Source organism: Choristoneura fumiferana, chromosome 11 (assembly GCF_025370935.1).
Source record: "Choristoneura fumiferana chromosome 11, NRCan_CFum_1, whole genome shotgun sequence".
In the NCBI taxonomy this organism is placed as follows: domain Eukaryota; kingdom Metazoa; phylum Arthropoda; class Insecta; order Lepidoptera; family Tortricidae; genus Choristoneura; species Choristoneura fumiferana.
Window position 1 is genome coordinate 1,287,702 of NC_133482.1, and position 21,511 is coordinate 1,309,212.

At 39.6% G+C, this 21,511-nt stretch overlaps 2 protein-coding genes and 1 long non-coding RNA gene across 3 annotated transcripts in view; 2 read left to right on the forward strand and 1 right to left on the reverse strand.

Annotated features, from left to right (window-relative positions):
• The window catches only part of Polr3A (RNA polymerase III subunit A), a gene marked incomplete in the record, with an annotated part of 96,727 nt that extends 76,958 nt beyond the window's left edge, over positions 1-19,769 (reverse strand). Inside the window, 9 exon segments of the mRNA XM_074094020.1 lie at positions 12,519-12,643; positions 13,864-14,061; positions 15,329-15,466; positions 16,035-16,212; positions 17,024-17,178; positions 17,713-18,054; positions 18,670-18,819; positions 19,074-19,209; positions 19,580-19,769. Of these exon segments, the coding sequence (XP_073950121.1) occupies positions 12,519-12,643; positions 13,864-14,061; positions 15,329-15,466; positions 16,035-16,212; positions 17,024-17,178; positions 17,713-18,054; positions 18,670-18,819; positions 19,074-19,209; positions 19,580-19,623 (1,466 nt within the window).
• On the forward strand, positions 18-2,454 carry LOC141432451 (uncharacterized). The gene is made up of 3 exons (XR_012451835.1): positions 18-106; positions 725-1,019; positions 2,442-2,454. It is a non-coding gene; the product is annotated as an uncharacterized lncRNA (long non-coding RNA).
• A 459-nt stretch (positions 19,770-20,228) lies between the features above and the next one.
• Positions 20,229-21,511, forward strand: part of LOC141432948 (bromodomain adjacent to zinc finger domain protein 1A-like) — a 29,263-nt gene continuing 27,980 nt past the window's right edge. Inside the window, 2 exon segments of the mRNA XM_074094783.1 lie at positions 20,229-20,570; positions 20,780-21,109. Coding sequence (XP_073950884.1) covers positions 20,458-20,570; positions 20,780-21,109 — 443 coding nt within the window. The 5' untranslated portion in view covers positions 20,229-20,457.

Here is a 21,511-nt window from a genome sequence, read left to right on the forward strand (position 1 = left end):
CAAGATGCAGATGTGTACAATAGGATATGCGAGATAGCAAAGAGCCACCACAGGATTCAGACTTTTGTTGATAGTATGGGTTTTCACTGCAGGAAAACACATTCAGGTATAATATATCAGATATACCTAATTATATATATATATATTTTTATTTGTATACTTCACATGAATAATTCTCCTAAGTCCTAAGTATAGCATAACCTCTGTAGCTACAGACATCTGGGGTTCGGAGGCCTGGTGATCTGACATAACAGGTTTCCCCTAGTTCAGGCACCAGTCTCCACCGCACAAGTCTTGTATCTAATGCAACTGTAATGTGTAAATTTACCGATTGTATTACTGGAATGTGGTGGAGTAAATAAACACTTTTATTATTATATTATTATTATTATATTTAATTTAAATAGCAAGAACTTTTAACAGACCTTTAGACCAAATAAAAAGTAAAGACAGAACTCTACTAAGTGAATTTGTGATGTGTGGTCAATTCTAATTATTTTTAATTTACTGCCACTCCCTTGTCCTAACTTGAAATGAAAATGTAGAAACATCCTTTTTATTAGATTTCACTTTTGTATTTTAAAACTCAACCCACATTTTTATAGGTACATGGTTGAAATAAATAAAATATGGGAACTTAAAAACAATAACTAGAACCTTAAAACATTAAAACATTGTTAGTTAAAATGAACGCTTAAGTCAATCAAATATGTTGTTTTTGCAGCTTCAAGTCTCCGAATAACAGGTCTCTATGCCCAAGCGTTGAGTGAAGGAATTACAGAGGTGCTTAAATCCTACAAGAAAACTCTAGTTGAAGTTGAAGGACTAGTTATAGGAAACCATAATTACACACTGTCCTTTGTATATAGCTATGTTGAGAAGTTCCAAGGACTTTTCAACACTTTGAATAGACTGATCACTACTGTAAAGGAAAGGAGGCTAATTGGATGTCAGATTTTGAGCCTGACTCATCAACATATCCTGAATGGCAATGAAATGGTACATGAAGCCATTACTAAGTAAGTTTAATAGTCCAATTTGTTTTTACACTAGCTGTTGCTGTTGCCCACGGGGCTTTGCTAGTGTTAAATTAGATTTTTTCAACATACACTATACTTATGTCAGAACTATTTGTCTCTATACTCTTTAGTAGACATATATACAGATTAGAAGCAACCTCAACTGTTTCTTAATTGCCTGAGTAGACATTAATCGTTTTTTTTTAATACAAAACAAAAAATAGCTAATTTTGTCAAAAAAAACGGTAGCCTATTATTGATCTGATATATGCAAAATTTCATGGCAATCAGTTCAGTTGTTAAGGCGTGAAAGTGGAATAAACAAGCAAACTCGCTTTCACATTTGTAATCTATACTAATATTATAAACGCAAAAGGGTGTGTTGTTTCTCTGTCCTTCACGTCAAAACGGAGCGATGGATCGACGTGATTTTAGGCATAGAGATAGTGTATGGGCCAGAGAGTGGCATAGGCTACTTTTTGTCCCAGAAAAATGCACAGCTTCCAAGGGAAACCGGGCGATAACCGAATTCCACGCATAGTAGTGGCATAAGCAGTGTTACATATAGTATATAGGCTACTTTTTGTCCCAGAAAAATGCACAGCTTCCAAGGGAAACCGGGCGATAACCGAATTCCACGCATAGTAGTGGGCATAAGCAGTGTTACATATAGTATATTAGCACAATACAAATAACCTATATTACTTGTATTGTGATATTATTAAGGATAATGTTATGTACAGAAAGAAAAACCCTGCGCCTTGTTTGTTTGAAATAATGCCAACTTCTCCAAATTGCATTTTAATCATTAAAATAAAAATTGATAAATATAGCCTTTAATTTAGCATAGATGAGTGTCTAAATATATACCACACACACACGCACGCACGCACGCACGCACGCACGCACGCACGCACGCCACGCTCGCACGCACGCACGCACGCACGCACGCACGCACGCACGCACGCACGCACGCACGCACGCACGCACGCACGCACGCACGCACGCACGCACGCACGCACGCTCGCTCGCTCGCACGCACGCCACGCACGCCACGCACGCACGCACGCACGCACGCACGCACGCACACACACACACACACACACCACACACACACACACACACACACACACACATTTTTAACATGATCCATGTTTTTGAACTAGTGTTGTGAAAAACGCTCATTTCGAGGCTTAAAGACTACGAGGACGAGTCGTTAATGACCTTTGGGCGCAAAGGCGGTTTCTTGCATTCATACGCATAAAATAAGCCAATTTAATTGTCAAATATAGTCGAGTCTTTAAGACTCTGGAGTCTTAAGGGCTCGAGTTTTTAAGCCTCAAAAATGAGCATTATCCACAACTCTATTTTGTACTCAATCCTTACCCTAATAATTCCAAATAAATATAATTTTATTTTCAGAATATTTGCAAACCATAATAATGTTTTATGAATCAACTATGCACCTGGCTACTGTATGGAGAATTAAGAGATCCCTACCAAGAGTTTTTCATAGTTCGCAACAAGGATGACATCTCTGATACCTTTCTATCCTGCCTTCGAGTACGCAGAATGACAAGTCACTTTTGACAAGTGTAATTATTTTTTTTTTTATTCAAAGCTTATAGATCTGGTACATAAATTTATCAATGGGTGGTGAAATAGACCTGTGAAACATGCTACTCAAAATTAATTATAGGCCACATGAGTTTTTTCCCAAAAATGAAATATAAGTTAACATTTTCCTACAGTTTCTTACCTAAAGTAGGTTTTCAATACGGTATTTGACAACTCCTGAATTTGCCATATCTTAATATTATTATGAAAATATAGATGTACAGACAGTGTTTAGCGCAGAGAAAACTGAAATCGGTTGAAAAATTGGATTTAAGTGATTATTTTTGTCGCACGGGCGTAATACTAGAATTACGAACATCGACTCATTAAAGCCCTCAGTCTTCGACTTCGAGCTTCTAATAGACTCGTTCGCAATTCCTTGTTTACCGCCCTTACGACACAATGTACTATTTTATTTCAATTCAAAAATTTTTTTTTGGGAATTTTTGTATTTGTTTATTTCAACTCCAAATTTGTTACTTTTACGGGTATCCCGTGAAACCATATCGATATGGTTACAAAAAATACAAAAAGACTAAAAAAAAAACCAATCATAATTTGATTGCTTAGTAGCGACATCTCTTGTCTGGTGAGCGGTTGTTCCGAAGAGTGTGACGTCTCTCGATGAGAGCGGAACATGATGTCGGCTAGTGCTGCTGCATAAGTAGCGTAGTAGAAATAAGAAACCTGAGATATGTATGCATAGGAAAAATTCGTGTCTAGATTCCTGTCCAGCGGTGGTGTAGGGGTTATAGCACGCAGCACGGATTGCTGAGGACCTGGGTTCGATTCCCAGCGCTGGTCTCTTTTTCTGGTTTTTCTGTGCATCCATGTCTCAATTTGTATTTTCCAAATTTTTGTATCTTATTTCAGTTTGTATTTTCAATTTTTGCACTAATTAACCCTTAAAAAGATATACCTAGTGCCATCCACGAAGACGCGTGATTTTGTCAAAATTAGACATTAACGACATTGTAATAAGAACCACAGCACGCGTCATCGTGAATGACAACCTATAGATAGAGGCGATTTAGCGACCACATGCATTAACTTGGAAATTCAACCTTATTGCATTAGTAATAAGTTACAATATCCATTGCAAATATTGAAAATACTACTAGCTTTAAAAATATCCTTTGTCAGGTATGTATTCGATAGCTGCTTTTGATACTGTGGTAGTATGCTCGAATAAATGGGGCCTTATTAAGGGTTAAGCTTTGCCTTCAACTTGTGCTATTATATAATAGGTGTTATCTTTTCAGTTGCAGGATGCTACACTGGACTGTGGATTCATCTTGAATCCCAATATGATACCATACTTCATGCCCCTCTCTCTTGCCCAGGAGATACTGTTCATTGGGAAGACTGTAATCCTGTTTGGATTTGACCCGCGTAAGTCAAGAAGGGGAGCACGGCTGAAAAGCAGGCCAATGTTGGCTTTAAAAAAATAGGTGACTCGCGAAGGTAGTAGAGTTGTGTGTGCTCGTTCACAAATTAATCACTTCAAACTAGTACTATCGTTCAAGTGTACTAGTTCAATGTTTTAGTTCATTTACCCCCTATTTCACCAATCCATTGGATAAATTTATTTGACGATAAAGATGCCGCCTCTGTTTGTTTGTTCGAATAGCGGAGACGTCATCACATTTATCCGTCAAATAAAATTAATCAATGGGTGGTGAAACAGCCCCTTAGTATACTATACCTTCATAAACTTGTGCGTGACACTCCGTAGAACTATGCCGAAGTCAGCATTTGTCGAACTTATAAAAAAAAAACTTGATAAGGAGGCTCCCTGCGACAGGGTTCCACCGAGAACTTGTCAGGGTAGGTACATGTAATAGAGTCTATGCATGGTTCGCTCCCGTTCCAACAACAGTTCCTTTTCTTTTTGCTATCTTTCTCTCACTCAAACTAGTACATTCAAGAGGGACGTCCCCCGCACGGCGCCGGCGGCGGTCAGTCTCGGACCGGCAGATGGTCTACCACTATAGACGCGAGCTCACATGTTATTGATTCATACAAACATTTTGATTATTTTGTAAACAATTTTGGAATTTAATTAAATCTATGTTAATCAAAATATCATCTCGTCATTGAAGTCTAAGCCCTAACATAAAGTGGCCTTACGAACCGGATATCACACCCATGGATTTGAAGCTTAACCAGGATCTTCAGCATTAATCATTAAGAAGAGGATCTCTTTAAGGACAGCAGGAACCATATGTGTGATAATTTGAGCCAGTGATTACAAGCATCTACCTACAAGATAAGTAGCAAGCAGTCTGAGTGAGTCCGTAATCATTAAGTTTGCCCTTTGTTTATTTTGTGTTCCAAGTCGTAATACTTAACAATTTAACTTACTTAATTAATTACGGTATAGCTAATGCCCTTATGAATCGTAAACAACAATAAACCGCATTAAGGATCATCGTATTTCGATAATATAACGAGTGTAAATTTTACATAATAACTACATCGCTATAACTCGATAATGATAAGCGGTAACAAGCGGCTCAGTTAGCGAGTACCTAACCGATATCAGTGTTTCAACCGTGTTAAACTACCTGTCGTCGTAGGTAAAAGTTAACTTCATCTACGTATTTGCATATTTATGAGTCATTGAAGTTAATGATTAATTTAATTTGATGAATTTAATGTTGATATAATGTATTTAATCTCTAAACGCATTTAATATCGCAATTGGGGTGCGACTATAATACTATTAATTTATTATTGTTTGTTTAGTTCGACCGGTGCGAATTAAACTAAATTATATTTTCATTTACCTAACCACTGTTGTGAGGTCATGCTAGTATAATTACATTTGAAATTATAATTATACATCAAATCAATTAACTATTTACAAGAATAACTAAATCTTATGTATTTTATTTAAATCGTTATTTGTTGAGCAATAGGTACATAACGTTTAAACATGTCGCAATTATCCGAGCTGGTGAAAAAACGAGGAATCTTTAAAGGTCGTATTACGAAGTTTCAAACATACATTGATACTTTTAAGGATGTTTTAGCTTGCAATGAAGTCCAGGCTTTAGAAATACAATTTCGCATGGCTACCATTGAAGCGATGTTTACGGAGTTTGAGGACGTCCAATCCAACATCGAGTCCTTGTCATCGGAGGAGGAAGTTCAGGTCCAGGTGGTGCAAAGATCAGATTTTGAGTCACAATATTTTTCTGTTATGGCTCGAGCAAAACAATTACGCAATACGTACAAAAGGTCACAAAAGACTGCCAGCAATGTTTCTGAGACTTCCTTCTCCTCGGCCAGCGAGAACGATGCCGGTTCATCGGCATCCCAAGTAGGTCAAAGCTGTGGCCAAAGCTTTAAGGGCGTAAAGTTGCCTACTTTACAAATACCTAAATACAATGGTGACTTTAGTAGCTGGCTTGAATTCCGCGACACCTTTGTGTCACTCATACATTCCAATAAAACGTTAAGCAATATTCAAAGGTTTCATTATCTACGGGCTTCTCTTGAAGGAAGCGCTGCTCAGATAATTCGTGCATATGAGTTTTCTGCTTCCAATTACACCATAGCCTGGAACTCCGTGTGTGAGCGTTTCGACAACACAAGGTTTTTGGTGTATAACCACGTGAAGGCAATTTTTGACGAAGAGGTTATTAAAAAGGAATCAGCTTCTTCGATACGTAGGGTTATGGACGCGTACACAAGAAATATGCGCGCGTTGCAAATATTAGGCGAACCTACTGAGAGTTGGGATACATTAATAATATATATCATTTCATCGAAATTGGATCCCCGCACTCTCCGTGAATGGGAGGAACACAAGGTTACGCACGAAAAACTAACATTAGAAATATTTACAAGTTTTCTTAAAAATAAGGCAGACTTATTAGAGACCATCGAATTAAGTAATACAAGCAACAATAAACAAGAAACATCAGGGAAGGGCACAAATAGGCATGTTCGTGGTTTGCCAGCAGTTACGAACTCTGGCTATAAAAAATATAAATGCCATCTTTGCAAAGCGGAGCATCCCATATACCTATGCAATCAGTTCACGCAAATGAGCGTCAGTGCTCGCGAACAGTTTGTTGCTAGGATGAAGTTATGCACTAATTGTCTACGAGCGGGGCATAATGTGCGTATGTGCAGGCTAGGTCCTTGCAGGCAGTGCGGCGGCAAACATAACTCTTTGTTGCACAAGGACAAAGACACCACCGGTGCTAGTCCGGGCGCGGCAGCCCCGATTACGTCGGCGCCGTTCGCGCCCGGCTCTTCGCCGTCTACATCAGAGTCCTCCGATACGACTCACCTTAAGAGCATGTCAGCCGTTAACAAATATTCAGGCCAGGTTCTTCTTGCGACAGCTTTAATTCAGATTTTAGACGTTCATAAAAGACCTCATGAAGTTAGGGCCATTCTGGACTCCGGAAGTCAGGCTTCCTTCATGACAGAGTCTCTTCTTTCCGCATTAGGTCTAAATTCTGAGAAGACTAATTCTACAGTCACCGGCATTAACGATTCTGTCTCGACAGTTAACAAGCGATGCAATGCAACAATACAGTCCAGAATTAATAAATTTAAAACAAACATTACGTTTTTAGTGTTGCCAAACATAACTTCAACCAATAATGAAGTCTTTAATGTTAGCACATTGAAAATACCACCTGAAATAGTACTCGCAGACCCAGAATACCATAATCCGTCAAGTTACGATTTGTTACTAGGCGCAGACATTTTCTGGGACCTTATATGCGCAAATCAATTAAAATTAGGCAATAACTGTCCAGTGTTACAAGAAACTAAGTTTGGGTACGTCGTATCTGGGCCCACTGGAAAGCAAAATACAAAAACGTTTTCGTGCAACTTCTCTCAATTTAATGAGATTCAAGATCAGTTAGCTAAATTTTGGAGCATAGAAGAAATTCCAGATGCTACCAAACTAGTTTACTCTACTGAGGAACAGTTGTGCGAACAGTACTTCCTTAAAACCATGTCTCGTAAAGAAGACGGTAGGTACTCAGTTGGAGTCCCAATGAAGAGACACGAGACTGAACTGGGTCAGTCATTTGATCGCGCAAAACAGTGCTTTCTGTCATTAGAAAGAAGGCTTCAAAAACAGTCTACATTAAGGGCCATGTACGTTGATTTCATGTCTGAGTATTTATCATTAGGCCATATGTCTGTAAGTGATATCGACAATCGTCATGAAAATGCCTATTTTATGCCACATCATGGAGTGTTGCGCGACCAAAGTACAACGACTAAGCTACGTGTTGTCTTTAACGCAAGCGCACCTACAAGTTCCGGCCTGTCGTTCAATGATCTTCAGATGGTGGGGCCGACGATACAAAGCGATTTGTTTGCAATTCTTCTACGATTTCGACAACATCGTTACGTTGTAGCAGGAGACATCGAAAAGATGTACCGTCAGGTACTAATCAATGAGGATCAGCGGCATTTACAGCAAATAATTTGGCGTGACGACCCTTCAAAGCCTCTTCAGACCTATACTTTAAATACCGTTACGTACGGTACAGCCTCTGCGCCGTTTTTAGCAGTGCGGTGCCTTAATCACATTGCCGATGAATGCAACAATTCACTTGTGCGCACAATCATTAAAGAGGACTGTTACGTTGACGATCTTTTAACCGGTCAGGAGTCAGCACAGAGTTTAATGGAAGTTCGTGCTCTCATCTCAAAGGAACTTTCGAAGGGGTGCTTTCATTTGAGAAAATTCAAATCCAACCTTCCAACTTGCAGTGACAACTCGGACTCGTCCGACGGTTCCACCATCGTTGACTTGAGCGAGCACGAGCAATCCAAAACGCTGGGGCTGAAGTGGTCGCCTTCATCCGACGCTTTGCAATTCGACATTAAAGCTGATCCTGTCCCTAACGTCACAAAGAGAGTGATTTTGTCGACAATTTCCCAAATATTCGACCCGTTAGGTCTTTTGAGTATCTTCACAATTACCGGAAAAATCATTCTCCAGAAGCTCTGGCTGCACAAGCTGGATTGGGATACACATTTGCCTCAAGATATCGTTAAGTCGTGGCTAAAATTCATTAACGAGTTAATTCTTCTCAAAAAATTAAGAATTCCTCGTCATGTTGTGTGTGAAAATCCATGCGATGTTCAATTTCATGCCTTTTGCGACTCCTCCAAGGATGCTTACGGTACGTGTATATACATTAGGTCTACAAATGCCTGTGGCCGTACACAAGTTCGTTTATTGTGTTCAAAGACACGAGTGGCACCAATTAAGGCAGTGACAATACCGCGCTTGGAGCTCTGTGCAGCGTTAGCCGGGGCAAAGCTCTTGGAGAAGGTCTTGCAAGGCACTCGACTGCAGGTGGATAAGTGTTTCCTTTGGACAGACTCGTCAGTTGTTTTAGGTTGGCTTAAGACGCCACCAAACAAATTGAAGCCATTCGTCAAAAACAGAGTGTCAGATATACAGGAAAAAACAAAGGCCTTCTTCTGGCGGCATGTTCCCACTGCAAGCAATCCTGCAGATTTATTGAGCAGAGGTGTCGGTGCTGGCCAACAAGACAAACTAGAATTTTGGCTGAATGGCCCCAAGTTCTTAAAAGAAAGCGAGACATCATGGCCTAACAAAACCTTTGTTCCAGTGAGTTCTGATCTGCCTGAGGTGACATCAAACGTTGTCATGTCCAGGAATTTAAACGAGTGGTTTCCATTCTCACGTTTCTCTCATTTTCTTAAACTAAGGAACACGATGGCTTACGTCCTTCGATTCATCAGTAACTGTCGCAACAACATTAAAACCAACGGTCCTCTCTCTTGCTCTGAAAAACAAGTTGCATTCAATGCATTATTGAAGTTGTCGCAAAAAGCATCCTTCGATGAATATGATACTCTTTCGAATGGTAAACAACTATCCTCAAAAAATAAACTGCTCTCATTAAGTCCATTCGTTGATGAAAACGGTCTTATTAGAGTAGGAGGAAGACTCAAAAATGGAGGTTTCACTTTTGATAAAACGCACCCAGTCTTGTTATCAGCTAAGCATGCATTGACTAAACTGGTTTTCCGCTATGAGCACATCCGTTTGATGCATGCAGGGCCTCAACTGCTTCTGTCTTCCATTCGCGAACAGCTGTGGCCGATAGGGGGACGTAACCTATCTAGGGCTACTGTGCACAAATGTCAACGTTGCTTTCGTCTTAACGCGAAATCAGTCCGCCCAATAATGGGCAACTTGCCTGAGCAGCGGCTCCAGCCCGGATATCCGTTTCAAACTACCGGAATGGACTACGCTGGTCCTATCTTGGCATTAAATAAAAGGGGTCGCGGAAGCAAGACAGAAAAGGTATATGTTGCAATTTTTATCTGTTTTGTCACCAAATGCATCCATCTCGAGCTCGTCAGCTCTCTATGCACGGATGCATTCCTATCAACGTTACGTCGCTTCATTGCTAGGCGCTCTAAACCTTCAGTTTTGTTTTCCGACAACGGATCATCGTTTGTCGGTGCTCGTAATGAACTTTATAGGTTCCTCGGTGAAAACGCTAATACTCTTGCAGACGACTTGTCAAATGAAGGAATCGACTTTAAATTTATACCAGCATACGCAGCACATATGGGCGGTTTGTGGGAAGCGGGCGTAAAATCCTTTAAGACGCACCTGCACCGTGTGTTAGGGAACGCTCACTTGGTTTTCGAAGACCTTTACACTGTCTTAGTCCAAATTGAGGCGATATTAAACTCGCGTCCCCTGACACCTCTATCGACTGACCCACATGACATGACGCCTTTGACCCCAGGGCACTTTTTGGTAGGACGACCGATGACTGCCTTGCCTACACCTATGCTTGCCAATACCAACGAGAATCGGCTCTCACGCTATGAAAGGTTGGAGCAACTACGCCAGCACTTCTGGGCAAGATGGCATAAGGAATATGTCACTGAATTGCAGCAGCGAACCAAATGGCGCACCTGTAAGGGTCCACAGCTACAAAACGGAGCAATGGTGCTCATCAAAGAAGAAGGTCTTCCCCCCATGAAATGGCGTCTCGGGCGCATTGTTGAACTACATCCTGGTAGCGACGGTGTTGCAAGAGTCGCAGATATCAACACTACAAAGGGAGTTATACGCCGAAGCTTCAACCGTATCTGCCCTCTGCCTACCATTGACGACGAAGGGTTGAAAGACGATGCTTTCAACGCCGGGGGGCATGTTGGCGACGCAAGAGGGACGCCCCCCCGCACGGCGCCGGCGGCGGTCAGTCTCGGACCGGCAGATGGTCTACCACTATAGACGCGAGCTCACATGTTATTTGATTCATACAAACATTTTGATTATTTTGTAAACAATTTTGGAATTTAATTAAATCTATGTTAATCAAAATATCATCTCGTCATTGAAGTCTAAGCCCTAACAAAGCTCTGCACTAATGGACCGAGAGCCCGTTTCTGCCAGACCTTCGTTATTTTATAAAAGCTGAAAGTTTTTTTTACATATATCCCTAACATAAGTAAGATCGATCTCCAACTATGAAATTTAATTGTGGCTTTGACAAAGATAGTATAGGTGAATAAATTGCACCTCAAATTCGTTATAGGTAGTACAAATCTCAATTTTACGACATTTTATTTGGAATTTTATAAGAAATCACTTCCTTCATTACCAGACACTTTGTAGGGCTGCAACCCCCTGCCAGACGCCCTTAAACTATGTTTGAATAGACGCCTGGCAAAAATATAAGCATGTAAAAAAGTGTGCATAAATATATATATATATATTTTTATTCGATTGGATGGCAAACGAGCAAGTGGGTCTCCTGATGGTAAGAGATCACCACCACCCACAAACATCTGCAACACCAGAGGTATTGCAGATGCGTTGCCAACCTAGAGGTCCAAGATGGGATACCCCACGTGCCAGTAATTTCACCGGCCGTCTTACTCTCCACGCCGAAACACAACAGTGCAAGCACTGCTGCTTCACGGCAGGATTAGCGAGCAAGATGGTGGTAGCAATCCGGGCGGACCTTGCACAAGGTCCTACCACCTGCTAATATCTGATACATCTCTATTTCTAAGATCGGTAGGGCGTTTCGCAAGCTCCTCTGTGGCAGATATTAATGCAGGTGACTGACTGTACATATTCCGTGGAGATTTAAAACGCATCCAAATTTTAATGCAAAACCAAATCCATTGATGTCTATAGGCAAACCACTATAAACTCGACCTGCAGCAGGACCTTTACACAATAAACGACCCAGAAGCTTCCTTGATGAAAACTCACTACGACAAGGTGGGTCGTGCTTACGGCGGTTTACCTATATGGTTTATGCCTATCCAATTTATTAAAAGTGTAAACAAAGCTGGATCGAATCAATAACACATTTATCTATAATTCGTGTTTTTTAACTAGATGTCTAATTGCTTTTTTCACCAAAATTCACTTGATTTCAATATTTATTTTTCATTTGAAAAATCTTCGTCCTAATCTGACATTATTTCTTGATTGAAACATGTGTATAATCTGTGGTAGCGACTAGCGTGGAGATGGTGAAAAATTTGACATTTTAAAAATCGATTAATGCGCGGATGAATAAACAATTTTTATTTACAGTCTTTGGAATGGAATCAAGTATTGTAAATAATAAAATAGACAAAAATACTTTGATCTATTCAATTAATAAATTAATCGATTTACTGAACAGATTAATTATTTTGCAATAAGTTCTAGGTTTTCACATCATTGAATGTCTGTGGTCGGATAAAGGCTGTGTTTAGATTAGACACGGCGGATTTAGCGCACCGTCACTTTGTCAAGCGATACTCTGAAAAGAGACGGTGCGCTAAAACCGCGCGATTCCCGCCGTGACTGAACTCAGCCTAAGTCGATCAGCTGGTCACCTGAAGGTCCGCTGCGGCTGCACTTTGGCCTTGTGACACATGATGGACAGCTTGTGGAGGGAGGGCTGCCGGTTGAACAGCACCACGTCGCCGTCCACCAGGTGGCGCTCCACTATGTCGCCGCACTGGAACAAGGGGCTCACTTTACCACAATTTTATACCGTAGTGGAAATATCTGACTTTAGTTCATAAGTAGCATGGCGATTAATATTGTATTGTATATCTCTATGACTGTGTAATCTTAATTTTGGTAAATAAATCATTATCTTATCTTATCTTAGGACCTGGCTGTGATGTGGGTGGGCGCGGCTAGAGAAAAAGAAGGGAAAACATTTAAATGAACTAAAATAATTTCCTTGCTCACCCGACCTTACGATAGCTAAGCTTATGCAAAATATGCGTGTTCATGCAGTTCCTCCACCTCCACACTGTAAAGAAAAACACACAAATCACACAATTTGAGCAAGGAAATTATTTTAGTTCATTGATATGGACCTCGCAAAGTAACGTCTGATTCAATAAATTATTGGAAAACATTTATTTGTGACTGAACATAGAGAGAAAGACAAAGTGAAGCAAGTCACGAAATGGTTCTAAATCAGCATAATGCTGCGCTGACCACGCTGGTCTTCCTTTAGGACCATCAGGGACTTTTTATATTGTACACAGTATCACTTAGCAAAATTAACTCATAAAACAAGTTTAAGATACACTCACTTAATGCAAGTATTATTTTAATAGTCTAACCCCCTGTTTCACCGTCCATTGATTAAATATATTTGACGGAATGTGATGCCGTCTCTGTTTGTTTTGTTCGAATAGACAGAGACGGCATCACATTTATCCATCAATTAAACAGCCCCTAAGTTTGTCTCTCACAGTAGTTCTAATGAGGGCTATCGCGTATGAATTCGCCACTAGAGGCGCTAGTGTAGCGTGAGGTCTCCGAAATGTCAAATCTCATAGTTTTTGGGTGAGCGGGTTTATTTATAATTAGAATAATTTTGTGAATATTTTGCAATATCTGAAATTAATTATGGCAAATATGCGTTCCGGGGCAATGAATGTCTGTGTTTTGAGAAAGTTTTGTCTTTCGAAAACTTTTGTCCTCCCTTTTTTCCGTACAAAACGAGACTGCGCAACACTGTGGTTGCTCGATATTTTTATGGTACGGTTTGAAGGTGTATTAAATATGATTTTAATCTAAACTTTGTTTTCACGCCCGTAATAACAGACTTTGAAAGCCATACTTAAAAACCTCACGCAACAATGGCGCCATCTAGTAAGACAAAAAACGATAGCCCTCATTGAGTCTGGCCCAGCGCCTCCACTGCTTACGCCTCACCTTGAGCTCCTGCGCGATCTTCTCTCGGTTGCCATACTTGAGGAACTTCTTGTGCGGCAGCCCGCGCTGCTGCACGTAGTTGGCGCCGGGGTGGTGGTCGGGCCCGCTGCGCACCAGCCGCCGCAGCCACTGCAGGTTCGCCGGGAACACGCGCTCGGGGTACGTCAGGATCTTCGCCACGTGTACTGGCACCCCCACCTGGTAAGAGGACATGTATGCCCTGATATTACATTTATCTACATGCATATCATAACTTCCCTATTATATGTTCAGAAACGACTATCAAATGGCCTTTATTAAGAAACCTGGTATCTGCGGGTGCATCTTAATGTTTACATTAAAGTATCGATAATACTTTTTTTAACAATGCATATCTGTACATATTGTAGAAAACTTATGACATGCATGTAGATAATAATTATTATTCAGTCAAAGTCAAAGTCAAGTCAGTCAAAGTCAAAGTCAGTCAAAGTCAAAGTCAAAGTCAAAATACAGGCCATATCTGAACATATTATTGAAAACTTATGAATATGCATGTAGATAAAGTTATGTATGCGCTATACATAATTAGGCATTAAACACTCGGTGATCTTATTATGAAACTCGCACTTGGCTCGTTTCATAAAACCACACTTGTACTTTAATGCCTCTCATTATGCACCAGCCACATAAATAACTATTACGTTATGCACTAGCTACTAACTATACTTAGTTTTTTTTTAGCATTAGAAATAAGGTAAAAACCTTGACAAGTCTTTTTATTGAAAAACGTTTTAAAACACAGTAACTATTACTTATGATACCAAAAGAATGTAATTATCATATTTCGTTGCTTATTGTTACATATTTATTAGCTGTGACTTATTTTCAAGTCAAATTCAAAAAATTCAAATTCAAATCTAATTCAAATGATTTATTTAGTAAATAGGCGCAATGGGCACAATCTTGACACGTCTTTTTTTAAAAAAAGCGTTTTAAAAAGACGTAACTATTACTTATGATACCAAAAGAATGTAGAAAGATCATTTTTCCTTAAAATATAATTACAAATAACTTAATTAAAAGTGTTTTCCAATAAAAATATAAGACACGTCAAGATCGCTTACCTTCTTTCTAATGCTAAAATAAATGAAATGGCAATACGCAATAGATAAACTAAAATAGATACGACAACGACGGCAGCGAAAGCCGCATCTGGGTTTAATGAGGGAGTTTTGTTTAAGAAATTTCGATTGTTCAATGCATGCTCTCCACTTGTCCATTTTCTAATGGTCGTTAACCCGCAAACAAAAATTCTATTACGTTCTAGAACCTGCAGAACATTTAATTTTACAAGAGATCATAAAAACTAGCTATCCACATACTTACTTCTCAGCAGAACATCATAGAAATCAGTCAAGCAACTCTTTTACTTTTTTCTATACATCTTTAACATACTTTCTCTAACCAGGTCATAATGACTAACCTCTTGGATCTGCAAGTTGGGGTCCGGTGAGATGACAGTTCGGCTGGAGAAGTCGACACGTTTGCCGGACAGGTTGCCGCGGAATCGACCCTGTTTTCCTTTCAGCCGCTGCACCAAGCCTCTGCCAGGCTTCTTGGGCTGAAAACAGAGAATTTGGGTAAGAAGGAAATTTGCCGATTTAGGAATAAAACAGGCCACTGTCTAGGAAAATTGTGTGGCACAGAGCATAAGAGTGGGGTACAGCGTGAATACAGTAAATTATTTGTTTTAGGCTGATAGTTTCGCTGTGTTTAAGGACAGTGGCTAATAATAAATAGCGTCCCGTCATTTATCAGCAGGAAATCTATTCCTTAGCGCACCAGTTCGCTAGCTCAGCTAGTTCTCTGTCCAGTCCTAATGCACCACAAGACCGAGTTTGCCGATGCTCGGAATGTGGCACGTATTAGGTCCTTTATCATGTTGATGAACATCTGTGAGTTAGCGCACCAGCTTCTAAGGGGCTGTTTCACCATCCATTGATTAGTGTTAACTGACGGTTAAATGTGATACCGAATCACTTTGCTTCGTTCGAATAGACCGTCGGTTAACGCTAATCAATGGATGGTGAAACAGCCCCTTAGTCTCGCTTTTTTTAAGCTCGGTGTTGCCGCGCTGGCACGTGCCGCTATCAGGCAGTTGTCAGCAGGCTATCTGTCAGTTAGCGCACCTGCATGGCCAGAGGTATGCCGGACAGCTCGCTGTTGATGTAGAGCGCGACGTGCAGCTGCAGATAGTCCCAGTCTTCTTGCACCAGCTCGGTCTTGCCGCCGCTGGCGATGTGTCGCGCTATCACGTCGTTTATCAGCAGGATCTCGGACTGTTTCATTGTTAGGTCGTCTTCGTTCCTGAAACATAAAATTTGCTTATACCACGTCGGCGGAAAACCAACGTACAGCTTTTCTTCAACTTGCAAATCTAACACTTGACCAGTTTAATCTAATATTTAAAAGACAGTCAGAGCAAAGCTGGGCAACAACAGAAGCCCTATTGACTTGGAATCACAATCGTTTTAACCACTTCTTTCCGTCACATGGTATACGACGTATGTGGAAAGAGGTACAAACGTCAGCGTATCAACCAATACGACCTCAGGTTTTGATCAAAGATTATTGAAGCACCAGTTCGGTGTGTCGGTGACCTCATAGTCTTCATACAACTTTGCGCCACACTTAAGAGAAGTCTCTTCATTCCATTCTCCATACAAACGTAGTTCCGGTCTCATTTGAAAACTAGGCAACAGAAATAGATGAAATTTTGTAAGTATGGACTAGACGTAATTATCTATGCCTGTGGTTTTTCAGATTTTTATATAAAGGTGTAATATCAGAATTACAGAAGCTCAAAAGTAAAAAAAAAAAGACGCACGAGAATTACAGACTAATAAAGCATTTTTACAAAAATCGAAACAACCACAGGCATAGAAAATAAAATTAATATCTTGATTGTAAAAGATCACTGATTTCTGTGCTATACTTTTCGTATAATATGAGGACAACGAAACCCAAGGCTATCTCGATATAAATTACGGACGTCGTTGCGGAAGGCATGGGGACGGCTGCGAGTGGTAATGTCACGAGCGATAAAGACAGCAATACCCCAAACGAATACCTATCGCGGCCGCGCGGCCGGCAGGGAAATTTCTCTTAAGACACTCACGTGCCGGCTTTGATGTCGGACACGACGCTCGGCCGGATGCAGAGCGGCGGCACGGGCATGCGCGTCAGTATCAGGTCTTCCGGCCGGGATATCTTCACGTTCATGCCGAGCAGCGGGATGTCTTCGTCCGGGATCCGCCGGAACAGGTTCATTACCTGTGTATTTAATAAAATTTTAATCTTTAATATATCCCTAACCCTTAATATTCATAACCTCTAATGTCCTTAATCCTTAATATCCATAATCCCTAATATCCTTAATATCATTAATCCTTAATACCCTTAATCCTTAATGTATAAGTACCTGTATTTATATGTATGTATAGTACCCATTGCAGCCTATTTACTGGATAAATGATTTGAATTTGAATTATCTTTAACCCTTAAATATCTTTGATCTTTAATATAATTAATCCATGACTGTCACAAAACCAAAGTTGTCAGATTATTGGCACTGAATTTTTAAATTGCAAGATTCAAATCTTATATAAAGTTTAGGGTATTTGTTTTCGAAAGGGACAATTATTGCCTTAATCATAATTCCACACGACGAACAAAGCGAAACAAGTATGTAAGGATCGTAGCAAGTGGAAAGAAGTGGTCTCTGCCTACCCCTACGGGAAAGAGGCGTGATGTATGTATGTGTATAATTCCACAACCCATAGAATATTAGAGCAGAAAAACTATTACCTGCAATGGGCTCAACTCAATGATCAGTCCACTATTAATCATAGCAGCCAGCTCCTTATTGGACTCCTTGGCCTCGTGGAACTCATGCAACACCTTCTGAACCAAAGGGTCCGTCGGCTTCTTATTCCTGTACTTATCATGGATGATCTTCAATATCCCTGCTGAACTCTTCTTGACTATGCCATTCAAGGATTCACAGTACGGGCACTTCGTGCAGGTCTTGGCTTTCTTCAAGACCGCAGCCCTGAGGGCTTTCTTGTGAAGATAGGAGAGCTCTGGGTTCATGAATTTGCGGCGGAAGGATCTCTTTACGTTCTCTTGCAGCATTACTTTGGAGCATTCCTAAAATTAATGATAAACATCATCAACAAAATATAGACGGTATCAAAAACACATGTTTCTCTAATGTTACATTTTATGTTGTAATTTGTCTTAGGTGTGTTTGCATTTGCAATGAGTGGCCAAGGATTATTTTATCATTTGACAATGTAGTATAGTACTGTTACTTTTGGTTTCATTACCATGACTTAATTGGAAATCAAATAAGAGACTATTTTCTTTTAAGGTACTTTGCATAGTTTTCCCAATTATTGATTGATTGTTTAGCAATTAAAATTCTCAACATAATGATGATCTAACGGTCTCAAAGTGAAGTATTTTGCAATTAATAAATTCATATTCATTGCAGTCAGTTTTCAAAAGCTTCAGTGGTGGCCGATAGACCATTTTGCTCATTCTCCTTTGATATTTAGTAGCTTTCAAATATTTATAGGCTAACAAGTGATGCCACAATACACTATTACCGATCTGAAAGAGAATTGTGTTTCAACACCTCATGAATGTACTATATTCATTCGCACTTTTTTTTTCAAAAATGACTTATTGTTATATTGGTGAATCAGAAACGGTATCAATTGTTTATCAATCGGTGTATTATGTTATCAGCAGATATCTTACCTTACAAATACTCTGTAATATTGTGATGATGGATCGGAAGTATCCAACATGGAAGACAGGCAGAGCAAGCTCGATGTAACCGTAGTGGCCCACACACTCTGCCAGGCCCAGCCCACAAGTGTCACAGTTGGCATTCTTCTGGTTGGTACCCTGAATAGACAAAGGAACATAGTAGCTTGAAAATATAACAACAGTTAGTGACCTTTGGCGCATAATTTTGTGAAGAAAAGCAAAACAGTGTTAATTTTCTAGACATTAGGCCCTTCAGACCATAAAGTTGTAGGTAGTTACTATCACCACTTGTCTTCTCCTATCCACTTCAGAAAGTAAGTATTGGATAGCGTTAAAAATTTCACAGGCTATTATCATTTATTATACCGAAAAAATTACCAAATACAGCTTACCATTCTCCTGTCCAGCACCCCGTAAGCAGCTGGCACCCTCTGGCCATCCTGAGCATACAGGTTCTTAGTGATCACACGGATATGCGCGGCTTGCTGGATATCAGACGCGCTGTCTACGTTGAATGTGACATGGGAGCTTAAAACATAACACAAATCAATTATGTTTAGGCTTGAACATATACTTTTTTTGTGTTTTATCTACGTTGTTTGGTTACAAATCAGAGGCTGAAGTTAAGTTTTTAACAAGTTGAAAGTATATAAAGAGTAATTACTTTGTTTCGTAGCATAAAAATATAAGAAATAGTTTACATGTGGTACTTTACATTTTACGTCATTCTCGTTAAAAGTACTCGAGAAAGTTTGATAAAATCTTTAGCAAGTGTTAGCCAGAAGCTTGAATTGTAGTTTAAATTACATAAGTGATCAGTTAGGTGTATAAATAATGCAGTAAAAGGTAAAATAATAAGCGGTTTTTATGCATAAAGAGTAAACATAACCTAACTAACATTTTTCTCCCAAAGTCGGTTTCCCTGTATTGTTCTTTCGGCATCTTCAATACTTCTTCAAATACTATTTGCAATCACATTACACTTATTTAACAATATTAAAATCTGAATAAATGTTGCTCAACATCGCCCTTTGCAAGCAAACAAAGTACGTCTGTCAGTCAATGTCACTAAAGTGTGACTGACTGACTGTGACTGTGACACTGACAATGACAAAACAAGCAATCGGTTCGGGTTGTTTGAAGAAATTTTAATCACGCTGCAAGTGCAACGACTACAACCAACTACAACTAATTAATCAATAATGACTTCGGAAAATTAATCCAGTCACTTAATTCTTTCGAGAGCACTTGTTACTAAGCACAACTTCTTGAATAATTATGATTTGGTGGAAGAACTAAAACTAAAAGATGGAAAAGGGTGTATTGTGTCATTAATGATGTATACTACAAAAACATGGTACTCTTTATTATAAGCTGATTTTATTTTCACTCTTGCAAATGAAATTTTATTTTATGACTTGTTATGACCGATTAGAATCGCTACGTTTTGACTAGAGTTTACTAAACTCAGTTTAGAGTACATCCGCCTTCTACTCCAACCTCAGTCCAACCAACCGTTTGAAAAAAATATGCCGGCCGAGATATTTTTTAATCTGTGGTTCAGCGCGCCGTTTTTTGGCTTTGGCTTGTCAATCGAAACCACGCAACAATTTTCTCTCGATATTTGTTGTAAATTAAAGTAATTTCTTGATGTATAATCCAAAATAATACTGCTATAGATGCGCCGCATAAAGTTGTGTGAAGTATAGGCCCGGTGTGCTCGAAAATCGGTGTGATAATCGTTGTGCCATCCTTGTGACCCGCGAACTCTTTAACATGCCTCTGTTGAAAAGAAAAGCGTTCGAGAAATCGGCGGCGTCAGGGTATCTGCGGGACGACGATGAGGTCTTCCACTGCGAGATCACCGACGAGATCTTCAAAGACTACGAGTGAGTTATCGCAAACATGGGAAATCCCGCGCATTTTTTGTACAATGATAGATAATAGTGTTTGTAGTCGGCTAGAAAGACCGCTGACATTGTTAACGAGCGGGAGATCGCGCAATTACGAGAGCGTGACACGATGTTTGGCGACGTCGATCGTCCGCGTCGCGGCTGCGTGATGTTTATTCATGTTTTTGTTGTTATTTTGTTGACAGAGAATACTGTGAGAGGATTATATTGGTTAACTCCATGGTGTGGTCATGTGAGATGACAGGGAAGAACAACTTGACTTATGCAGAGGCACTGGAAAGTGAGAAGGCTGCAAGGAGATCACTCAAAGACTTTCCTATGGAGCTGAGGATCCCCATATTGTACTTAGCATCAAGGACCAAGAGAAGTTCATTTGCTGAGATGTCTGAGGATGTCTTCAACTTTGTGAGGGAGAGGTTCTTTGTTGGTGAGACAGTGGAGGCCTGCCTGGAGGGGGACTCCTGGCAGGAGGCTCACATCCTCTCCATCACATCCCAGAAACAACCACCAGGGAGGTAAGTCCGTGTCACATTGTACTTACATCTTGGTTATACTTACATATGTACCTACTTACATTTAGGTTGCTAGACACTATAAAAAAAAAACTATTATTTGAAATTAGAAAAATTGCAATGATTCATTTTAAAAACAGGATGCAGTAAATGAAATGAAATTAAATAGTTTATTCCACACACAATACACACATATTACTACAAAAACAACAAAAGTATAAAATATAAAACAAAAAATAACAATCAAACAAATATTAGATAAATAATTTATTAAATACATTGAAGAGAAAGAATACATAACAATTAAAATAAAACTAACCTAAACTACTACATACAAAAAGACAAATAAATATATTAATTACTGTACATACATAATAAAAAAAAACTATAACCTAGTCAAATAAC